At 43.4% G+C, this 25,112-nt stretch overlaps 1 protein-coding gene across 1 annotated transcript in view; it reads right to left on the bottom strand.

Annotated features, from left to right (window-relative positions):
* CRACR2A (calcium release activated channel regulator 2A) overlaps positions 1-25,112 on the bottom strand; it is a 145,602-nt gene that overhangs the window by 56,630 nt on the left and 63,860 nt on the right. The window contains exons 3-7 of the mRNA XM_075342196.1: positions 24,588-24,699; positions 17,297-17,486; positions 9,856-10,005; positions 5,833-5,923; positions 2,504-2,599 (exon numbers count right to left, since the gene is read on the bottom strand). Of these exons, the coding sequence (XP_075198311.1) occupies positions 2,504-2,599; positions 5,833-5,923; positions 9,856-10,005; positions 17,297-17,486; positions 24,588-24,699 (639 nt within the window). The remainder of the gene's footprint in view (positions 1-2,503; positions 2,600-5,832; positions 5,924-9,855; positions 10,006-17,296; positions 17,487-24,587; positions 24,700-25,112) is intronic.

Genomic DNA, 25,112 nt, shown 5'->3' with positions numbered 1-25,112 from the left:
TAGCTGAGACTAGTGGCTCGGCTGGGGTGGACAGACACAGTGTCTAGTGTCTAGTATAGCAAGGGCCTCTGCTGTAGCTGAGGCTGGTGGCTCGGCCAGGGTGAATGGACAGTCTCTAGTATAGCAAGGACCTCTGGTGTAGCTGAGGCTGGTGGCTCGGCAGTGGTGGACAGACACAGTCACTAGTATAGCAGGGACCTCCAGAGTAGCTGAGGTTGGTGGCATGGCCAGAGTGGATGGACACAGTCTCTGGTATAGCAAGGATTCCAGGGTAGATGAGGCTGGTGGCACGGTTGGGGTGGATGGACACAGTCTCTAGTATAGTATGGACCTCCGGGGTAGCTGGGGCTGGTGGCATGGCCAGGGTAGATGGACACAGTCTCTAGTACAGCAAGGACCTCTGGTGTAGCTGAGGCTGGTGGCATGGCCCCCACAGTGGATGGACACAGTCTCTGGTATAGCAAGGACCTCCAGGGTAGCTGAAGCTGGTGTCTCGGCCAGGGTGGACAGACACAGGGTAGTGACGGGAACGGGAGACAGACAAAGGCACTGTACAGTGTAACAGAAGCACAGTGGACAAGGCAACCTGACAACTAGCTGGCTAGGGCACAGAACCATTATCTAACTGAACACATTGATAAGGCACCTCCCATTGTGGGAGAGTACCTTAAGTATCCAGTGCCTCTCAGTGATAGGCTGAGAGAAACTTCCAGGAAATGGTCCTTTAAGGGAAGGGCAGTGGTGTGCGTACACGTCCTAAGAACACTCCCAGAGGAGCTGTGCCGGATGCACAGGCCCCAGGAGGGGGAAGCAACAAGCACCCATGTGGAGGAGTGCAGGGACATAGGGTAGCGTGGTGAGAGCTGGCAGCGGCAGTGAGTAAGCGCGTGTCCCTATGGGAGGGGATTGAAGGGTGCAGGGACCCCTGCATTACAACAGGGAATCTAAGGAGCAAAGTATCGCCTTGTTCAGAATGAGAAATAATTCTCCTTATGCTGACTTGGCGCTCTCAACATAGAGAGCAGCTTTCCCACTTGAATCCCCTGTCAGAGGTCTCTCACACCACCAAATCAGATCTCCTGCTTTGCACTGATGAGGGGAAAACACACGAAAACACATGTCTTGCAAATGGAGTTTCTGGTTTGGCTTCTTATCCTTATTTATGTCACAAGGGTTATTAAAAGGTTGATATTTACTTGTATGATTACTACTTCTAATAGGCGGCACTCGAGTTCCCGTCCCCTTTCTCTCTGAAGAGGCTATTTGAATATTTAAACTACCAGAGGAGCATTGCATGGCTTATAAGTCTCCCTATGCCAACTTAGCACTCTTTACAAGTAGAAACTTTACCACATAGATCCCCTTCTTATCCAGCCAAAATAAAATTCCTGTTTTGCACTGATGAGAGGCAGACACCCTGAAACACGTTTCTGCAAATGGAGGCTCTGGTTTGGCTTCTTATCCTAGGTCTGTTAAAGGGCTTGTCACGTCTCTATCAGGGCCTGCTCCGGTGATGTCTGCCCCGGTCACCAGGCGCTGCTCTGCTTAGACTGCAGGCAGTGCTGGTGATAGGATAGAAGTCAATTCTAGTGGCTCGGGTGGGCGCAGTCGCCATACATTCACCAGGCTTGGTCTGGCTGGAACTTGCAGTACTGCTGACTGACTGTAGGGGTGTGTGCCTTCCAGCCAGTATCAGCTCCTACTCCAGCCTATGGGAAGGCACCACACCCTTTTTATATCCTTCAGTGTTCTTGGATCTTTGCCAGATATAGTCTTGTGTTGCTGTGAGCCACATCCTTCCTGGTACTGTGCACCTTGCTTTAAGTCTCACACGAACTCGGCTTTGTTTATTGACATCCCTCCTGCCTGCTGTTTTGTACCTCGCCTGACACAATGGTTTTGACCTCGGCCTGTTTTCTGGACATTCCTCCTGCCTGCTCTTTTGTACCTCGCCTGACATCTTGGTTTGACCTCGGCCTGTTTTTCTGGATATTCCCCCTGCCTTCCTATTTTGTACCTTGCTGACGTTCTGGTATTGACCCTGCCTGGTGACTATCCCCGTCTCTGGACCGCAGCCTACCTTAGGCAGTGAACCTCTGGATCCTGCAGTAATTCCAGATCCCTGTATAGGGGTTAAACGGTTTCGGGGTACCTCTGGGTCCTGCTTAGTGGGTGGCTTGCCGTTACAGTTGATATTGACTATTAAGATTGCTACTTTTAATAGGTGGTGCTATAGTTCCTGTCCTTTCTGCACATGGAAATCTGGTTTGGCTTCTTATCCTAGGTCATTAAAGGGTTGATATTGACTGTCAAGTCTGCTACTTTCAATAGGTGGCGCTAGAGTTCCAGCCCTCTTCCTTTATGAGGAGGCTATTTGCATATTACAGTTCCCAATGAGTTGTCTGTGTTATGCAGAACAGGACGCTCTTACTCACCAACTAAAGGTTATTATGCAAATTATGGGTGGAGTTATAACTGAATTAATTAGATTTTTAGTACATACCCTCTTTTGCTTATTTACGAGATGTTCCAGCTCCTGTTCTTTGCTCTGCAGCTTTTCCTCCAGTATCTGACTGCGGGATTCAAACCTCTGAGTGTCCTAAAACAACAAAAACAAGAACATAAAACACAAAAAGGTAAAGTAACTAAAAAATACTGCAAATGGTAACATTAAGCAAGTTACAGCCCCATGTGCATTAATCACCAGGATCAAAAAATAGTCTTTGAATCGAAAGAAGTAACAGGTAACTTTTGCTACACTGCCTCCGCAGGAGAAATAAGGAATTACACCCTGCCTATTAAAAAAAAATTAAAAAAGTTGCCTGGGACGATTCAAAACTAGTAACAGGTGCTTAATTTTGCTACACTGCCTCCGCAGGAGAAATAAAGAATTGCATCCTGCTTATTAACAATATCAAAAAAGTTTCCTGGGATTATTCAAAACTAGTAACATGTGCTTTATAGTGCTACACTGCCTCCGCAGGAGAAATAAAGAATTGCACCCTGTCTATTAAAAAAATAACAAAGGATCCCTGGGACTATTTAAAACTAATAACAGGTGCCTTTGCTACACTGCCTCCGCAGGAGAAATAAGGAGTTGCACCCTGTCTATTAAAAATATCAAAAAGGTTCCCTGGACTATTCAAATCTAGTAACAAGTGCTTAATTGTGCTACACTGCCTCCGCAGGAGAAATAAGGAAATTACACTGTGCCTATTAAAAAAAATCAAAAAGGTTCCCTGGGACTATTTAAAACTAGTAATAGGTGCTTAAGTTTGCTACACTGCCTCCGCAGGTGAAATAAGGAATTGCACCCAGCCTATTAAAAATATCAAAAATGTTCCCTGGGACTATTCAAAACTAGTAACAGGTGTTAAGTTTGCTACACTGCCTCCGCAGGAGAAATAAGGGATTGCACCCTGCCTATTAATAAAAATTAAAGAGGCTGACTTTAACTAGTTAGCTACTACCTCCCTGTTACTTTTAGGCCATAGAAATATATATATATATATATATATATATATATATATATATATATATACATATACATAATGTTATATGTATTTATATATATATATATACAATGTTATTTCTTTATTTTTCCAAAGTAGGGCAAGGGGTTGAAGGGTGGAGTGTGGCAGAAGTCCCGTAAAAAAATACTTAGAGGGGTTTTTCACTTTTAACACTCCAATAGATTTGGAATAAAAATACCTTTGATTAGAGAAATCAATTGTTATCTTTAAGGGAGAAATGGGTAACAAGTTTTCCTGCAGCACCTCCACTGGAGAAAAGAAGAATTACACAATTAATGGGCTGTCTATGTAATGCCCAGATGTGCCGGGTCCTCCAGCCTCTCCGGCTATAGATAAGGGGATTGGACAGTATACTTTCTCCATTAATTGACTCAGAAAGGAGAAACCCCTTTTAAGACAACCGTGCAGTTCCTCAGGGGCGGGGCTGGAGCTGAATAATAACATATGATTGGCTCTTATTTTAGTTTTTGAGACTCTATGTAAGGCATTAGGAATAAATATTTTTTTTTTATTTGCCTGGAGTGTCCCTTTAAATCAAAATAAAGTAAGAAAAATATTCCCAGAAATTAAATTAAATTTTTTTACTTTTCCCGATGGACGGAGTTATTTATATTTTACAATTCTAGGCAATAAGTTATTGCAGCAATACACAATTGCATTTACAATTTGCCCCCGGGTTTTCAGTAAAAATGAAAAATATCACAAGAATAATTCTCCACCTAATGACTAAATCCGATGTGAAATGCGTTATGGATTATTTTTTTTTTCATTGTTTAGCTATTGCTCAGCTTCCCATTAAAAGCCATTAGGAAAGCGGAAAGAAAATCATTGCTGTTAGCGACGCTCGCTAGAGATGCCACACGGACCCTCGTGGTTCCATTGAAGATATATTTTTGTACAAAGACTCAATTAAGTTGTGTTTCCTGAAAGTTTAAAAAAAAAAAAAATCCCCCAAGTGTTCCATTAACTCGCACCCACGCGCGTTTCGCCGGCTGCATTAGAAAGTCAGTTTGTTGATAGGATAAAACATTACTTCTTATTAAAATAACGACGGCTTATCATTCTTGCTCTGTAATAAAAATGTTCATAAAAATGACAAAATATCTCTTAAAGGAGGAGTTTTGGGGTTTTTTACTTTGCTTTTTTTTTAGTCCAATAAGTAATTTGTTTACAGTACAAGTCTGCTATATGTTGGTTATCAATTGTTCATTGTTTGGCAGTATTATTTAGTATAGCGCTGGTGACACCGACTTACTCACCGCCCTGTTGGGTCGCGTCCTCCCCCATACTCCCCCCGGCCATCTACGTGTGCTGTTGCCTTCTTCCCCTCCGCACGCGGCCCAGGTCTTCTGGGAGTGGGCTTAGGGCACACGTACATCCTCCTAAAGCCATACTTCAGCCACAGTATAGCGGTAATATTTGCTTATGGACTGGTAATATTTCTCAGTTACTTTATAACAGTTTATACTTAGACCCTTGTGTTAACATTTGATCAAGGTTGGGCGGTATTATTCAGTCTTAATAAAGTGGTAAATTTATTTAGTAGTAATATTTTGTCACGTTATGGCAGTAGTATTTACTCCCTGTTTATGGTAGTGCTATTACTTATGGTTTGGATATATTATTATTAAGTCAAGGTATGATAATATTATTTGGTTATGGTCTGGAGGTATAATTCAATAACTGCATGTCAGTTTTACTATGGTTTTAAGGTGGTAACATTTGGTCAGGGTTTGGCGGCATAATTTAGCGAGTATAGTAGGTTTAATCAGTTATGATAAGGTGGTAATGCTCAGTCACTATTATAGTGGTATGGTTTGGTTATATTATATACTTTGGCATTGGTTTTTAAACTCAGTCCTAGCAGGGTAGTAACATATGCTCATGGTCTGGCGGTATTATTCATTTCCGAGAATCACAGAATTCAATAGAGAGAGTATTTGTCATTGCACTTAAAAGGAAACGGTCATGTTAAACCAGGCATCTGATCTTCCTGCAGAATATTATGGGGTAGAATCAGTTTGATAGATTAATATTATGTTTTGTTGGAAAAGATTTAGTATTTTTGGATTTTATTTTTTTTTTGTACTTATGAGTTTTGCAGGAAGTCCGAAGATCTTGGATTTAAATTTGTATGGAAAAAATATACAAATTTATCAATCAATATTTTGTACATTTATTATCTCCGATGGACAGAAATATCTTTGTCCTCAGAAAGAAGAAAAATATAGTTATCATCACAGTTACAAGATATTTTGAGCTCAGGCTCAGTGTTTGAGATGGCGGAGGAATGACTTACTTGTAATAGGAATTGCTCCTTCTCTATTTTTATTTGGTGATCCATTTCATCATATAAGTTCTGAATTTCATTGTCGTAGCTGGCAATTTTCCTGGACATTTGGAAAGAAAAGTCAACTTTAGAATGGTAACATAGATATAGGACCGCCGAATGTTGGACCCTCTTAGGATCTTTGTATGCAATTATTATTACTACTCCATATTAATTCTTGAATGGATTTCAGCAAAGAAGGAAAAAAAGGAAATTCCAGCTCCTATAGTGCTGGCAGAATTCTATATAAAAAGCGAATAGGATCTTTGTATGCTATCATTATTACTACTACGTGTTTACTCCATAATAATTATGGAATGAATGTGAGGAAAGAAAGGAGAAAAGGAAGCTCCAGCTCCTATAGTGCTGGCAGAATTCTAAAAAAAATGAGTGAATAGGATCTTTGTTTGCAATCATTATTACAACTATGTATTTACTCCATAATAATTATTGAATGGGTATCACAAAATAAAAGAAAAAAAGGAAGTTCCAGCTCCTATAGTGCTGGCAGAATTCTAAAAAAAATGAGTGAATAGGATCTTTGTTTGCAATCATTATTACTACTATGTATTTACTCCATAATAATTATTGAATGGGTATCACAAAATAAAAGAAAAAAGGAAGTTCCAGCTCCTATAGTGCTGGCAGAATTTTAAAAAAAAAGTGAATAAGATCTTTGTATGCAATCATTATTACTATTGTGTTTTTACTCCATAATAATTCTTGAATGGATATCTCAAAAGAAAGGGGAAAAGGAAGTTCCAGCTCCTATAGTGCTGACAATATTCTAAAAAAAGTGAATAGGATCTTTGCATGCAATCATTATTATAGGGCGGCACGGTGGCTCAGTGGTTAGCACTGCAGTCTTGCAGCGCTGGGGTCCTTGGTTCTAGTCCCACTAAGGACAACATCTGCAAGGAGTTTGTATGTTCTGCCCGTGTTTGCGTGGGTTTCCTCCGGGTTCTCCAGTTTCCTCCCACACTCCAAAAACGTACTGATAGGGAATTTAGATTGTGACCCCCAATGGGGACAGTGTAGCCAATGTATGTAAAGCGCTGTGGAATTAATAGCGCTATATAAATGAATAAGTATTATTACTGCTGTGTATTTATTCCATAATATTTTTGAATAAATATAAGCAAAGAAAGTCAAAAAGGAAGTTCCAGCTCCTATAGTGCTGACAATATTCTAAAAAAAAAAAGTGAATAGGATATTTGTATGCAATCATTATTACTACTATGTATTCACTCCATAATAATTCATGAATGAATATCAGGAAAGAAAGGAAAAAAAGGAAATTCCAGCTCTTATAGTGCTGACAGAATTCTAAAAAAGTGAATAGGATATTTGCATGCAATCATTATTATTACTACGGTGCTTTTATTCCATAATATTTTTTAATGAATATCAGCAAAAAAAGGCAAAAAGTTCCAGCTCCTATAGTGCTGGCAGAAGTCTAAAAAAAAAGAATGAATAGGATCTTTGTATGCAATTATTATTACTACTATGTATTTACTCCATAATAATTCATGAATGAATATCAGCAAATAAAGGGGAAAAAAGGAAGTTCCAGCTCCTATAGTGCTGGCAGAAGTCTAAAAAAAAAAATGAATAGGATCATTGTATGCAATTATTATTACTACTATGTATTTACTCCATAATAAGTCATGAATGACTCTCAGCAAAGAAAGGAAAAAAAGGAAGTTCCAGGTCCTATAGTGCTCGCAGAATTCTAAAAAAAAGTGAATAAGATATTTGTATGCAATCATTATTACTATTGTGTTTTTACTCCATAATAATTCTTGAATGGATATCACAAAGAAAGGAAAAAAGGAAGTTCCAGCTCCTATAGTTCTGGCAGAATTCTCAAAGAAAAATAGAGTCAATAGGATCTTTGTATGCAATCATTATTACTACTATGTATTTACTCCATAATAATTCATGAATCAATATCAGCAAAGAAAGGGAAAAAAAGGAAGTTCCAGCTCCTATAGTGCTGACAGAGTTCTAAAAAAAAAGCATGAATAGGATCTTTGTATGCAATCATTATTACTACTATGTATTTACTCCATAATCATTTTTGAATGAATATCAGCAAAGAAAGGCAAAAAGGAAGTTCCAGCTCCTATAGTGCTGGCAGAAGTCTAACAAAAGAATGAATAGGATCTTTGTACGCAATTATAATTACTACTATGTATTTACTCAATAATAATTCTTGAATGAATATCAGCAAAGAAAGGAAAAAAGGAAGTTCCAGCTCCTATAGTGCTGACAGAATTCTAAAAAAAAAAAGTGAATAGGATCTTTGTATGCAATCACTATTACTATTATGTATTTACTCCATAATAATTTGTGAATGAATATCAGCAAAGAAAGGAAAAAAAGGAAGTTCCAGATTCCATAGTGCTGGCAGAAGTCTAAAAAAAGAATGAATAGGATCATTGTATGCAATTATTATTACTACTATGTATTTACACCATAATAATTCTTGAATGGATATCACAAAGAAAGGAAAAAAGGAAGTTCCAGCTCCTATAGTGCTGGCAGAATTCTCAAAGAAAAATAATCAATAGGATCTTTGTATGCAATCATTATTATTACTATGTATTTACTCCATAATAATTCATGAATCAATATCAGCAAAGAAAGGGAAAAAAAGGAAATTCCAGCTCCTATAGTGCTGACAGAATTCTCAAAGAAAAATAGTCAATAGGATCTTTGTATGCAATAATTATTACTACTATGTATTTACTCCATAATAATTCATGAATCAACATCAGCAAAGAAAGGGAAAAAGGGAAAAAAGGAAGTTCCAGCTCCTATAGTGCTGACAGAATTCTAAAAATAAATAAATAATTAGGCTCCTTGTATGCAATCATTATTACCCCCATAATAATTCTTGAATGAATATCTGGAAAGAAAGGAAAAAAGGCAGTTCCAGCTCCTATAGTGCTGGCAGAATTAAAAAAAAAAAAAATAATAATACATATATATATATATATATATATATATATATATATATATGATCCTTATATGCAATCATTATTACTTCTATATTTTTCCATAATAATGTTTGAATGAATATCAGCAAAGAAAGGAGAAAAGGCAGTTACAGCTCCTATAGTGCTGGCAGAATTAAAAAAAAAATAATAATAATACACACACATATATATATATATATATATATATATATATATATATATATATATATATATATATATATATAAATAGGATCCTTATATGCAATCATTATTACTTCTATATTTTTCCATAATAATGTTTGAATGAATATCAGCAAAGGAAGGGCAGCTCCAGCTCCTATAGTGCTGGCAGAATTCTTAAAAAAAAACACAGCAAAAACCTGGTGACTGATCTATAATTCTAAAACTGTATCATTCAGTAAAGCTTGATGGTGTCATGTTTCCAAATTTCCAAGTGGCCAGACGATCTTTATATTCCAATTAAAATGACTAAGAAAAGTGAAACCCCCTTTAGACGACCACCTAACATTGCAATGCAGGATGGCCTTCTGGGGAAAAGTAGGGATTTGTAGGTTACATGGTTGTATTTCCAGTGGATTGGTGATCATTTGTGTATACCAGAATACTCCTTTAAGGGGTACCATAAATGCCTTAAGAAAGACCACCCTTCTCAGCTAATGGAAGAGATTAGTCCACATACGCTAATAAGTGTAGGGGATGGCCACCCTTTCAACCGCGCATGCCAAACTACTATCCCGAACCCCTATTTTCTTTGATTGGATACTGTAAACCAGCAGACATTGCTTCCTTATTTCAAAAACAGCGCCACCCTTGTCTACAGGGCATGTCTGGTATTGAAGCTCAGCATCATTAACACACGTGGTGCAGAGCACATATAGCCTGTAGACAAGGACGGTGCTTTTCTTAGAATAACCCGCCCTGCTGTTTTTAATCCTTGACAATGTCTTGAACTCATCCGTCCATCTACTCATTCAATTGTCCATTCACTTACTTGTTGAGTGCACACTCCATTTTGTTCTTTTCCTCATTGGCTTCTTGAAGTTGTGAGAAGACTCGGGTGAGGAATTCTTCGAAACTCGAAAGCAGATGAGGAGATTCATCCTTCCTTAATTCCATCCACAAACGTTTCATTGTATTTTCACTGCAATGAAGACACAATCCTTGTGACTTGTTTCACTAAAATAAACACTCAGTTGTAGTCATGAGCGTGGTCACCACTGCTCACTACATGATCGAGCATCCCAGGGTTTATAGCCTTACAGTCCTTGCTGCTGCACCTTAAAACAAAAAAAAAGTCCCTTGTCAGGGCTACACCTATTCTATTCCCTAATAATATCGCTGTTACCCGCATTCACTGTACGGATAGCTGCTGGAGGAGGGATAGTTAGGGATTAGAGCAGGCATATAGGCAGGGTTTGTTGCAACCAGTCCTTCTATAGTTATACTGCTGCTGCACCCTAAAACAAGAAAAAGTCCCTTGTCAGGGCTACACCTATTCTATTCCCTAATAATATTGCTGTTACCCGCATTCACTGAATGGATAGCTGCTGGAGGAGGGATAGTTAGGGATTAGAACAGGCATATAGGCAGGGTTTATTGCAACCAATCCTTCTATAGTTATACTGCTGCTGCAACCTAAAACCAAAACTCCTTATTAGGGCTATTTACTGTCCGTCCTTGGAGTCAAACCACTGTTACCTGCATTCACTGTGGGGCTAGCTTCTGGAGGTGGGATAAATTTGAATTTTAGGAATAAAGGAAGGGATTATAGCCTTACAGTCCTTGCTGCTGCAACCTAAAACCAAAAGTCCCTTCTCAGGGCTACATCTATTCTATTCCCTTTTAATACCACTGTTTGCTGCATTCACTATGCGGACAGATCCTGGAGGAGGGATAGGTTTGGATTAGAGGCATATAGGCAGGGATTATAGCCTTACAGTCCTTGCTGCTGCACCTTAAAACCAAAAATCCTTTGTCAGGGATACATCTATTCTATTTCCTATTAATACTTCTGTTACCTACATTCAGTGTAGGGATAGCTGCTGGAGGAAGGATAGGTTTGGATTAGAGGCATATAGGCAGGGATTATAGCCTTACAGTCCTTGCTGCTGCACCCTAAAACCAAAAATCCTTTGTCAGGGATACATCTATTCTATTTCCTATTAATACTTCTGTTACCTACATTCAGTGTAGGGATAGCTGCTGGAGGAAGGATAGGTTTGGATTAGAGGCATATAGGCAGGGATTATAGTCTTACAGTCCTTGCTGCTGCACCTTAAAACCAAAAATCCTTTATCAGGGCTACATCTATTTTATTTCCTATTAATACTTCTGTTACCTACATTCAGTGTAGGGATAGCTGCTGGAGGAAGGATAGGTTTGGATTAGAGGCATATAGGCAGGGATTATAGCCTTACAGTCCTTGCTGCTGCACCCTAAAACCAAAAATCCTTTGTCAGGGATACATCTATTCTATTTCCTATTAATACTTCTGTTACCTACATTCAGTGTAGGGATAGCTGCTGGAGGAAGGATAAGTTTGTATTAGAGGCATATTGGCAGGAAATATAGCCATACAGTCCTTGCTGCTGCAACCTAAAACCAAAAGTTTTTTATCAGGGCTAAATCTAGTCTATTGCCTATTAACACAGCTATTCCGCTATACCTGCATTCACTGTAGGGAGAGCTGCTGGAGGAGGGATAGGTTTGGATTACAGGCATGAAAATACGGATTAGAGCCTTACAGTCCTAGCTGCTGCAGCCTAAAATGAAACATCCTTTGGCAGGTCTATATCTATTCTATTCCCTATTAATACCATTGTTTGCTGCATTCAGTGTGTGGAGAGCTGCTGGAAGAGGGATAGGTTAGGATTAAAGACATATAGGCAGGGATTATAGCCTTACAGTCCTTGCTGCTGCGATCTAAAACCAAAAGTCGCTTGTCCGGCTACATCTATACTATTCCCTATGAATATCGCTATTATCTGCATTCACTGTAGAGCTTGTTGCTGGAGGAGGGATAGGTTAGGATCACAGTCATATAGGCAGGGATTAGAGCCTTACTGTCCTTGCTGCTGCAACCTAAAACCAAAAGACCCTTGTAGGCGTACAATATAGTCACGTCATTGTGCCTTGTGCTTGAGAGAGCACAGCTAAATGGTGGCGCAGGGAGCTGACTGCTCCCTGCTCCACCATTATATTTAAACAATATTTGTGTCTTTCAGGACATGCCGCCAACCTCCCAGGACAGTGTGATGGCTTTCACATTATCTTGGATGCCTTTTTTCCCCATCCTCTGGCTTATAAACTATACAGATACAGTAGCGAAGAGAATTAGGCCAACCAGGGCTAGGCTTAACTCCTCAAGGCCACCACACCATCTCTTGACCAGAAGAAAGGGGGATTGCAAAGAGCATTTCTGGAGGACCTGTCTCATCCTCCATTACACAGATAACCTATTGATATGATTGGGCAGCATGCAATACTTTATTTCACCTGCGGAGGCACTGCAGGGAAATGAAACATTGCTACGTTTCTCCACAGAGAAGAACTGAATTCTAGAGGTTACCTTGCAGAGATAATTATGTATTTGTCACCAACTTGGTATAGAATGAGAGCAATAATTAATATTTTTTTTAGCAAAAAAATCTACAAAAAATAAAATTCATTATATATTTTAAAGCCGGATCGGAATCAGCAATCTTTTATCAGAGCTCACACTATAGGTCTCACGAGGTATGAAATGACTGCACAGGGGCTCCAAAGCTGGCCCTCAAACTAGAGACCCTGCGCTGTCCCTTATCTCAGAGGTATGCTTGAAGGTAGCAAGATCTGAGCCCCCAGCATGACCCTAACTTCTGTCCGAGCCCTGATCTTATCTTATTCCCCCTCTCCCACACCCTTGGAAAACATAGAAACAAAACTTCATGAAAACGACATGGGCAAGGGAGAACCAAAACTGGGACACACCACACTCAGACACGAAGGAGAGACTATACATGTACAGAGGGAATAAAGAAAAAAGGAAGGAAGTAAATGCACAACAGGGGAACTTCCACACCACTCAAAAAGAGAAACTACAGATCATCAAGAACTGGATCACCACTGAGACCGGAATCGCTGGAGCTATGCTGAAGCTATAATCGGCTCAGAAAAACAGGATACCATACCTTAAAGGGAACCTGTCACCATATTTGGCTACTATAAGCTGTGGCCACCACCAGTGGGCTCTTGTATATAGCATTCTAACATACTGTATATAAGAGCCCAGGACGCTGTGTAGAACGTAAAAATCACTTTATAATACTCACCTAAAGGGTGGTGCGGTGTAGACCGGTCGGATGAGTTTCTCCAGTACTGGCGCCTCCTTTTTTGTCCATCTTTGTCCTCCTTTATCTGAAGCCTGGGTGCATGACGCGTCGTACTTCATCCACACAGGCCGGCATTGAGGTCATGCGCAGGACCTCAATCCCGGCGAGTGTGGATGATGTGGGACGCGCCATGCACCTGGTTTCAGAAGAAAGAGAACAAAGATGGCCGAAAGAGGAGGCGCCGATACCGGGGAACGGAGACACTCGTCTTACCAGTCTGCACCACCCCGCCCCTTAGGTGAGTATTATAAAGTGATTTTTATGTTATACACAGTGACCTGGGCTCTTATATACAGCATGTTAGAATGCTGTATATAAGAGCCCACTGGTGGTGGCCGCAGCTTATAGGCCCCAAAACTGGTGACAGGTTCCCTTTAAATAGGAAGGAGACGGCTGTGGGTGGTAATCAGCAACCTAAACTCCCAGGAGCCAATCCATAGGAATTAACTGGGGAAAAATGGAAATGAATCAGCCGACGCCCGGCTCTGGACGAACAACTAGGGGACATCAGGTTGCCTGTCGGACTCGTACAATGTGAACAGGGTCAGATGCCGTCGTGGCACCCAACAGGTGTGGATCCGAACACCGCGTGACAATAGGTTCAATTTCCATTTCACATTTGCCCAGATTATCATCTACTGACTAAATGACTTGTCCCCGTAATTTTACATCTCATGCCGTGGACACAACAGGCCCGAGGAGCACAATCTACTCCTGGAAAATGACCTGTATTATCTACAACAAGAAAACGCTTCCGGGCCCCGGCGCTTAGTAAAGCGAAGTACTCCTTTTTCTATGGAAATCATTTTGTGCAGCGATTGTGAAACCAATAATGTGCTCTTTACAAAATGGAGAAGAAATGCCTGGTTTATGTCCTGCTCGCCGTCCTTTCATTACGAGGGCTCATGTAATTGCTGCCTAGAAAATGATCCAGCATTGTAGCAAAAAGACAAGTGTTAATAGTTTTGCATTTAATTAGCTTCAGCTATAATTGTTAACCGCAGATTAAAGATGTCGTGACTTGGAAAAAAATGTTATCTAAGACGGCCATTATGGGCCCTTATAATGATGATTTTTAGTATTCTAATGTTTTTATAATCTAATATATATAAAGCTGAATGTGTGTGTGTGTGTTTGTGTGTTTGTGTGTGTGTGTGTGTGTGTGTTTGTGTGTGTGTGTGTGTGTGTCCGGGATTGGCATCTGCACCGTCGCAGCTACAGCCACAAAATTTTGCACAATCACACTTCTGGTCGCCGAGAGCATCATAGGCTATGTTTTGAGGGGAAATTTTAACCCCGCGCTTTACAGTTATTCGCCAAAAAACCTGCCTCCATTAAAGCGAATGGAGCTGGGAGCCACAGTGCAGCCAGAACTTCAGAAGAATGCGCAGCCACGCCCTTATATGGAATGTTGGCGTGTCATAATGCAGCCAGGGAAAGAGAAAGACACAGACAGGGAAAGAAACAGACATAGACAGGGTAAGAGACAGACACAAAGAGACAGACAAAGAGACAGACTGACAGGGAAAGAGACAGAGACAGACACAGGGAAACAGACAGACAGGGAAAGAAAGGGAAAGAGACAGACAGGGTAAGAGACAGACAAAGACAGGTAAAGAGACAGACAAAGAGACAGACACAGGGAAAGAGACAGAGGGAAAGAGACAGACAGGGAAAGAGGGAAAGAGACAGACAGGGAAAGAAATAGACAGGGAAAGTGACAGAGATAGATAAACAGACAGGGAAAGAGATAGATAGACAGACAGGGAAAGAGATTGAGACAGACGGAGAAAGAGACAGAGACAGTCAGAGACAGACAGGGAAAGAGACAGACAGACAAAGAGATAGAGAGAGAGACAGAGAGATATATACAGAATGGGAGACAGACAGAGAATGGGAGAGAAACAGAGAGACAGTTAATATCCCGGGCGTTAATACATTCTATTTTGTTAACAACAGTTATTAAGCCGGGCGAAGCCGGGTAGTACAGCTAGTCTAATATATAAAGCTGAGTGTATGTATGTGTGTATGTCCGCTAAAGGAATCCGCACCGTTGCATTTACAATCACAAAATTTTGCACAGATGCCTCATGTGACTCTTGGAACGTCATAGACTATGTTTTGACAAGAAACTTGAACCCCGCGCTTTACAGTTACTCTCCAAAAAACCTGCCTCCATTAAACTGAATGGAGCTGCGAGCTACAGGCTATGATTGGTTGCTATAGGATTAAAGGAGATTCATAGTATAAGAAGCTTATGTGTGAGGTAATATGATGTCGGTAGAGAGACAGACAGACACAGACTGAGAGACAGACAGAGACAGACAGACAGATAAAGAGGCACACAGGGAAAGAGACAGAGACAAACAGAGACAGATAGAGACAGATAGGAAAAAAAAGCCAGACAGACAGAAAGAAACAGACAGAAAGAAACACGGGGAAAGAGACAAACAGATGCAGACAGGGAAAGAGACAGAGAGACAAAGATAGACGGTGAAAGAGACAGACCTGGAAAGAGACAGAGAGACAGACAAAGATAGACGTGGAAAGAGTCAAACGGGGAAAGAGACAGACTGGTAAAGAGACAGACAAAGACAGAGACAGATGGGGAAAGAGACAGACTGAGGAAAAAGACAGACGTGGAAAGAGTCAGACGGGGAAAGAGGAGTCAGACGGGGAAAGAGGAGTCAGACGGGGAAAGAGGAGTCTGACGGGGAAAGAGTCAGATGGGGAAAGAGACAGACAGACACAGCGATAGAGACAGATAGACACAGAGATAGAAAGAGACAGACAGACATAGAGATAGAAAGAGACAGACAGACACAGAGATAGAAAGAGACAGACAGACACAGAGATAGAAAGAGACAGACAGACACAGCGATAGAAAGAGACAGACAGAGATAGAAAGAGACAGACAGACACAGAGATAGAAAGAGACAGACAGAGATAGAAAGAGACAGACAGACACAGAGATAGAAAGAAACAGACAGACACAGAGATAGAAAGAGACAGACACAGAGATAGAGACAGACAGATGCAAAGATAGAGAGAGACAGAGAGACTGATACAGAGACAGACAGAGAGATTTCATTCTAGAACAATAGACAATATTGAACAATAAATAAAAAAGTGAATAAAAAAAAAGAGAACCTGAAATCACTATCGTTGCCCACCCACATCCGGGTGTCCTCTGTTAAAGGAATCAGCATACTTTTAATGTGGCCATAAAATGTATTGTTAAACTGACACTGTTTCATCAAGATTCTTTCAATCAATTGCCCCTCTATGGGAACCTTATCTCTATTTGAGTGAATCTGTCACCAGGTTTTTTCTACAGCATCATAATGTAGAGACAGAGACCTTCATTCAAGTAATGTGTCACTTACTGATCTGCTTGCTGTAGTTTTGATGTAATCACAGTTTTCTCTGCTGAAGATCTATCAGTTTTCTAAATGCTGAGCTTTGTATAACCCTGCCCACAGCCCTGACTGTTAGCTTTCTGAGTATGCTGTGCATAGGCAGAAGCTGCAGATCAGTGGTGAGGGCGGGGTTACACAGAACAGGAGATCAACTTCAGTTATGACACCTAGTAGTCTAGTGATAATCTCCTGTTCGTAAAACACTGATTTTATTAAAGTAGCCCAGTAAGTGACACATGATTGAACTCAGGGTTTCAGCCCCTACATATTAGATTAACTAGTACAAATCCGGTTACAGATTCCCTCTAAGAATAAAAGGATTGGGCAGCATGCTGAAGAACGACATGCCCTACCCTTCTTTCTTCCAACATTCGCAACTGGTTAATAGTTAGTACACCCCCATACATATTAGTTGGCCAACCGTTCCCTTATAAATCATCAGGTTTGCTGACATGCAAGGATTTTAACCACTTTTTTCCTACTATTTTTACCCATGGGGCCACTAAAATGAATCTTCTAGATATTCCAATGTAATATGATCAATAATCTGTCAGTCGCACCAACATTTTAAGAGGTTTTGTCCAATAATTGCCTTAAAAAAGCCAAGGGGTCTTCCAAACCAGCCATGATGTACTACACTTACTCTTCCAAATACTTATTCGCTCCCAAAGCATCGATCAGGTTGTAGAATTGGGTGTTCACGTCTTCCTCCGGGACGTCTTGGGCGCTTTCTTCCCATTTGGTCTTATACATGTTGTCGAATTCGAGCCGAGCATCGAGTCTCCCCTTGGATTCGTCTTTGATCTGCATCTCTTCTCCGTGCAAAAAGTGACCTAAAATATTGAAAAAATTGAGCTAAAACTGGTGCAAATTAAATAATTTCCAAAACTGATGGATTCTTACATTACTGCCGATATAGATACTTATGCCCCAAAAAGTACCAAAATATTCTAGGAGTGACACCTTCATTGGCAAACCCGAAAAATTGTATATACGGCTGTCTTCATCAGGCAGGTTTACAAATCATTACTTTTATCATTTTTGGGGCATAAGTTCCGTATTTTCCAGATTATAAGACGCACTTCCCCCCCCCCCCCCAAAACTGGTTGGAAAATAGGGGTGCGTCTAATAAATCCGGATATGGCTTACCGGGAAGGTGGTGGTGGAGTAGGGTCACAGGAGGCAGGGTCGGTCATGCTGAGGGCTCATAGGAGCAGTGGAGCGGCTCAGGAGGGTCACAGGACAGAGGGTCGGCAATAGTGTGGTCTCAAAGGTGCCATTGACCTGTCGGCGGGATGTGGGGTCCATTGAGCTCCTGGTTGGTGGCGCGATTGACTTCAAGAAAATGGCCACGGAAGCCAATAAGCGCACGCGTCGCCTCAGCAGCAATTTTCTTGAAGTCCATTGCATCAACCGTCGGAAGTTCAATGCAGCCTGCAGCCTGCCGGCAGATCAGTGCAGCCCACTGCCGCGATAGAAGTGAGCCCGCAGTATCGCCGATCCTCCGTCCACTGACCATCCTGAGGCGTGAAACCCCCTCCTCCGAGCCCACAGCATTGTCAACCCTCCATCCACTGATCCTCCTGAGTCGCGACACCCCCTTCTCCAAGCCGGCAGCAACACCGACCTTCGTTCCACTAACGATTCTGAGCCGCGACACCCCCTCCTTTGAACCCACTGCATTGCTAGCATTCCGTCCACTGACCCTCCTGAGCCGTGAAACCCCCTCCTTCGAGCCCACAGCATTGCCAACCCTCCATACATTGATCCTCCTGAGCCGCAACACCCCCATCTCCAAGCCGGCAGCATCACCGACCTTCCTTCCACTGACGCTTCTGAGCCGCGACACCCCCTCCTCCGAGCCCACTGCATTGCCAACCCTCCGTCCACTGACCCTCCTGAGCCGCGACACCCCCTCCTCCGAGCCCACAGCATTGCCAACCTTCCATCCACTGATCCTCCTGAGCCGCGACACCCCCTTCTCCAAGCCGGCAGCATCACCGACCTTCCTTCCGTCCACTGACGCTTCTGAGCCGCGACACTCCCTCCTCCGAACCCATAGCATTGCTAGCATTCCGTCCACTGATCCTCCTGAGCCATGAAACCCCCTCCTTCGAGCCCACAGCATTGCCAACCCTCCATCCACTGACCATCCTGATCCGTGACACCCCCTCCTCCGAGCCCACTGCATTGCCAACCCTCCGTCCACTGACCCTCCTGAGCCGCGACACCCCCTCCTCCGAGCCCACAGCATTGCCAACCCTCCATCCACTGATCCTCCTGAGCCGCGACACCCCCTTCTCCAAGCCGGCAGCATCACCGACCTTCCTTCCACTGATGCTTCTGAGCCGCGACACCCCCTCCTCCGAGCCCACTGCATTGCCAACCCTCCGTCCACTGACCCTCCTGAGCCGCGACACCCCCTCCTCCGAGCCCACAGCATTGCCAACCCTCCATCCACTGACCATCCTGATCTGCGACACCCCCTCCTCCGAGCCCACAGCATTGCCAACCCTCCATCCACTGATCCTCCTGAGCCGCGACACCCCCTTCTCCAAGCCGGCAGAATCACCGACCTTCCTTCCACTGACGCTTCTGAGCCGCGACACCCCCTCCTCCGAGCCCACTGCATTGCCAATCCTCCGTCCACTGACCCTCCTGAGCCGCGACACCCCCTCCTCCGAGCCCACAGCATTGCCAACCCTCCATCCACTGATCCTCCTGAGCCGCGACACCCCCTTCTCCAAGCCGGCAGCATCACCGACCTTCCTTCCGTCCACTGACGCTTCTGAGCCGCGACACCCCCTTATCCAAGCCGGCAGCATCACCGACCTTCCTTCCGTCCACTGACGCTTCTGAGCCGCGACACCCCCTTCTCCAAGCCGGCAGCATCACCGACCTTCCTTCCGTCCACTGACGCTTCTGAGCCGCGACACTCCCTCCTCCGAACCCATAGCATTGCTAGCATTCCGTCCACTGATCCTCCTGAGCCATGAAACCCCCTCCTTCGAGCCCACAGCATTGCCAACCCTCCATCCACTGATCCTCCTGAGCCGCGACACCCCCTCCTTCGAGCCCACAGCATTGCCAACCCTCCGTCCACTGACCCTCCTGAGCCGCGACACCCCCTCCTCCGAGCCCACAGCATTGCCAACCCTCCATCCACTGATCCTCCTGAGCCGCGACACCCCCTCCTCCGAGCCCACAGCATTGCCAACCCTCCGTCCACTGACCCTCCTGAGCCGCGACACCCCCTCCTCCGAGCCCACAGCATTGCCAACCCTCCATCCACTGATCCTCCTGAGCCGCGACACCCCCTCCTTCGAGCCCACAGCATTGCCAACCCTCCATCCACTGACCATCCTGATCCGTGACACCCCCTCCTCCGAACCCACAGCATTGCCGACCCTACTGAGCAGCTCCTCTCCCCCTGGTGAGATATTAGCAGACGCACTAGGATTATAAGACGAACCCTAATTTTAACATAAAAAAATATTTTTTCCTATTTTCCTCCTCCAAATTTAGTCTTATAATCCAGTGCGTCTTATAAAATGAAAAATACAGTATTTACATGGAATTTTTCTGGCTTACACGGCACCACAATGTCATTTTGTATGGTATATCCTTATATTAACGCTGAAAATGGCGCACTATGAAGCTCACTTGTGACTATTTGAGCTAAAGAATTTTTTTAACATTGTGAATTTGCAGAAAGGTATTAAGAGGAATCTTCTATAAAAGGAACAACAATTTACACGGTGATTAATAAAGTTACAATTTCGGCAGTCACATTCCATAACCATAAAATGAAGGCTATAAAATACCATAAAAAGAACTCACGTGTTGTAATATTATTACAGCTAGTAATTTACCTGACTTTCCTCGCCGTAGATGTTCAGAAACCTTTTCAGCCTCCAAAATCTAGATTATTAATACTATATAGAAAACTGGGAGGAGGAGGGGTATGCTGCTGCAGGTTATCAATGTCTGTGAGACCTCAGGGGAGGGAGACTAGAAGAGGAATAGCATCTGATTGGCTCGCAGTGCTGAGGAGAGCAGACCTCAGGGGCGGGAGACTAGAAGAGGAATAGCATCTGATTGGCTCGCAGTGCTGAGGAGAGCACTAGCATTATATCAGGAAGATCTGAACATATGGAATGTCTAATAAGCTAATTTTCGTAATATTGGAATTTTCAATTTACCACTAAAAAACTCAATTTATAAAAAAAAAATGTGTAGAAGACTGGTAGTAAGTGTCACGGTTGTCTGGCTGTTGTAGAGACTAGTGACAGGTTCTGGTCCAGAGTCTCTTTGCCTTGAGACTCTGCAGATTAAATGTATTCCTTTCCTTTGGGGAGGAGAGGGTTAATGCCAGTATTCCTTGCCAGCAAGCATTATCATTACCTTCGCAGGTGTTTCCGGTTTGGACCACTCCCAGTCCCTATATATACCCTCTGCTCCCAGTAAAGGGTGCCAGTTATTCTCTTATTCATTTGAATGCTTGGCCCGGAGGTGGAAGGAGCTGGTGTAACCCTCTCTGCAAGGTGCTGTGTAGGCTGCAGTCTTGGTACAGACTGCAGTAGTCTCTTGTTGTGTTTCCCCCTGTCTGTCTTTCCTTCCCTTGGTGTGTCAATAGTGCAACAGTGGGACTAGCATCCCTTACCTGTCCACTCACTAGCCAGGGCTATTACAGGGTTTTCCAGAGTCTCAGGTATCCTGTTCAGCGACAGATGCGAGACTTATATAGAGATAATATAGGAGTGTAGTGTACATCTGTAGGTGAGTGAAGGAGGTGTCCCATCTTCCTCCTCACTAGCGCTAGGGCCCACCATTATTAAAGTGGCCCTGGTGTATCCTTTGTGTTGTAATGTGTCGCGTTGTGCGCCATGCTTCCGGTGTCACTCACGCGACAGTAAGGAGATATTGATGCAGAGTCTCTTTTTGTCTCTGAGACCACAAGGGTGGGCCACCAGAAGTGGAGTCATCTGATTGGCTGAGGATAGCTCAAGCATCACATCAGGAAAACCCTTCCACTCTGTTGGCACAGAAACATGAAATTTCCCATGATATTGGTATTGGGGTCTACGTCTGGAAATTATTTTTTTATTGAGATGTCAAGGGAGACACTACATCCGAAAACGTTGTTTTTACCCCCAGTGACAGCCATTCAGAGACTACAAGTGGTTGTCACTGGGGTGCCGTCTCCCATCATTCAGTGAAGCGAGCCTGTTCTCTGTGCTCGATGTTTCAGGAACAACACATCAGAGTCCCCTTGATACTTGGCCGAGCACCGCGAGTACCCGATTGATCGAGTCCTGAGCAATGCTGAGTACATTTGCCCATCATTAGTTTCTAACTCTCTTAGGGCTGGTCTCACACAATCCATACAGTGTCCTCCCCATCAGCTCACCAGCTTGGGTTCTATGCCAAAGGTCTAGCCTTGCTGCATGATACCGGTATGGCCCTTCTTGATTTCTGGTCCAACTTCCAATCACAGTCATTACCTCCCGCTAACGTCTACTTATGGTGTATTGCCAGACTCGGACTGGCCCACAGGACGACAGGTGAATTTCCCGGTGGACCCCCACCTCTCCTATATGAGCAGTAGATGTCACAATACTCTTTATTCCCTATCTACAGACAAAGGCGGAATCTCATCATTGATATAACAACCTACCTAGGTTATTACTACATAGAAGCAAAGGTAAGAGTGTGAATCGGGATAATCTACTATTTGGATGTAGCTGAACAGTAGGGCCCCAAAGTTATTGGTACTGGTGGGGTCTTGCACCCCAGTCCGACACTGCGTATTGGCATTGTCATACTGTACTAAGGGAGACTCTAAAATTACAAGCAGTGTAGCTTCAGAGTGCAGTTAGCAGGCAAACCACCAGAGGGCAGTAGAGCAGTCAGTAAAACAGGCCAGCAATAGGAGGTCTCGTCAATAGCACAGGGATAGCCAAGTCATGGTCAGGTGATAGCGAGGGTTGGAAACCGGGAAGTCACGTGTGCAACAGAGGGGAGAGACAGAGACAAAGTTAGGAATGAGGATACAGGTCAGATGCCGGGAAGTCTAAGTACAAACAATGGGGAGGACAAAAACAGGTTGGGACCGGGATTAGACAGACAGGCAAGGGTACACAGTAGACAGGGGCGGGTAGTCAGAAACCGGGACAAACGGACAAACGAAGGAGAGTACGGGTCAGAACAAGGTAGCTGGGAGGCAGGACAGATCAGGTAACTCCCCAGAGCCAGTAACACACCCTGCAGAGCATACACTATCACTGGCACTGAACCGGAGGTGCAGCACCAGGATATAGTGTCCTGGAAACCAGAGTGAGGCAGGGAGGAGTTAACCCCTGACATGACCAGGCCAGAGCTGGGTGAAATAATCAAAACCACAGTGGCCAATACAGACTTGGATCATGACAGACATAACCTTCAATGTCCAAACTTCTCCTGCACACATGGGCTTGCGACAGGTTCCTCAGGCACCTCTTATGGTTTCCCTACACATTTTATAATTGATGCCAAAAGTTGACCTTTTGTAGACTGCCCTCTGCCCTGGCCCACCGGTAATGTAGTGCAGTGCTTCAGCTCCACGCTCTTCCTGGGCCGGCACTGATGCTAATATCTTCTTCTGCAAGGTGGCAATAAGGAAATTATCTCATCTACTTCATTGCCACACTGACATAAGTATGGCAGCATTGCCACAAACAGTGCCCATCACAGATCAAACATGAACAACCTGTCACGCTGTACAAAGGGCTAGTAAGAAGTAGTACAGCGTATTCCCCACTAGGTGGCAGTAGAGTAGTGATGGAGAGTAAAAGTAACACTGTAACAGAAGGGAGGCAGAAGTACAGCAGTGTAACCTCAGCAGGCAGTTCACAGGTGAACCACCAGGGGGCAACAGAGTAGTCAAACAATTAGGGTCAAGCCGGGAAGTCAAGTTAGTGCAGAGGGAAGATCAAGATCAGGTCAGAAAACAGAACCGAGGTCAGATGCCGGGAGATCAGGTATGCAGAGGGAAATACCAAGGGCACAGGAAGCAGAAGACAAGACCGGAGGGTGAGGAGACACAAACACGGGAAGGAGGATGAACCAAGATGGGTAAACAAATGACAGGAGAGGGAAGTCAGGGACTGGGACAGACGGACGAACGGGGGAGGGTACAGGTCAGGGCACGGTAACTAGGAGTCAGATCAAACAGAAAATCTCACCAGAGCCAGTCACAGGCTGCAGAGCAAAACTATAACCAGCACTGGAATGCAGGTTCAGGGACCAGATGTAGTGTCTCCTGAAACCAGAACAAGGCCGATGGGACTTAACCCCTGACATGACCAGGAAGGGTCTGGGAAACTCTGGAGTGGGGAATGACAACCAATATAGGGCCCAATGTAAGCATATTCAAAATATACAAGGCATCAACCGTACACCCACAATAAATATGGTTTTAAAGTCTTATACACAGAGTTTTCACGTAAGAGGGAGATAATGACATTTTGATTGTAATGACCTATTTAAAGGGAATGCATCATCAGGTTTTTGCAGTTTTCATTTTGGCTTGGGCTATTTCTTCTTTACATAAAACTTTTCAGAAGTTCATTATCATCGCAGACATGATTAAACTGACAGATAACTTTATATATAGCGGATAACCCAGGACCCACCATTCACAGCTCCTCCTCCCTTCATACTCAGCTTTGCACACGCTCATTAGAAGCTTTAATGCACTAGATAGGGGAGGAGTCTGTCTATTGCTACTAATGTGCATGTAAATGTTTTGAAAAAACCTGAAAAATAGTAGTCTAAGATGGCCGAAGTCAAAATAGCAAGATTTCTATTTTTGTATTTACTTTTCTGATGAAACATTCCCTTTAAATGTAATTTTTCAGATGTGACTAACCCAAGACTTGTACAAAAACACTCACTAAATCCTGTAGTGAATTCATCCAATGTTAGATATCCGTTCCCATCTGAATCCAGAGTAGTGAATACTTTTTCCAGTTCATCAAGGCTCAGCGGTAGCTCTCCATGAAGCCTCTAGAAAACACAAAGTGTAAAAAATACTAAGCTGCATATCAATCCATCTATGGATCCAGTGGAAGCAAAAAATAAAATGGTACAAAATTTTATGGAGCTCAGATACAATAAAGATGCCTTGACTTCTCCATAAACATGCATGTGAAGAAAAGGACGTTCTAGCACCTATAGGACTGGCAGAATGCTGATGAAGAAAAAGCACCCACTGGAGAAGAGGTGATGGGAAGTTACAGAGTATGACAATTTGTACAGTTCCTGGACATGTTAGACTGAACCAGCTCAAGACGGTGACAGCGCAGGACGGTGACAGCACAGGATGGTGACAGCACAGGATGGTGACAGCACAGGATGGTGACAGCACAGGACGGTGATCGCACAGGACGGTGATCGCGCAGGACGGTGATCGCGCAGGA

This window comes from Anomaloglossus baeobatrachus, chromosome 4, assembly GCF_048569485.1.
Source record: "Anomaloglossus baeobatrachus isolate aAnoBae1 chromosome 4, aAnoBae1.hap1, whole genome shotgun sequence".
NCBI lineage: Eukaryota > Metazoa > Chordata > Amphibia > Anura > Aromobatidae > Anomaloglossus > Anomaloglossus baeobatrachus.
The sequence above is the reverse complement of the archived record's forward strand: the minus strand, read 5'-3'. Positions and strand labels throughout refer to the sequence as shown.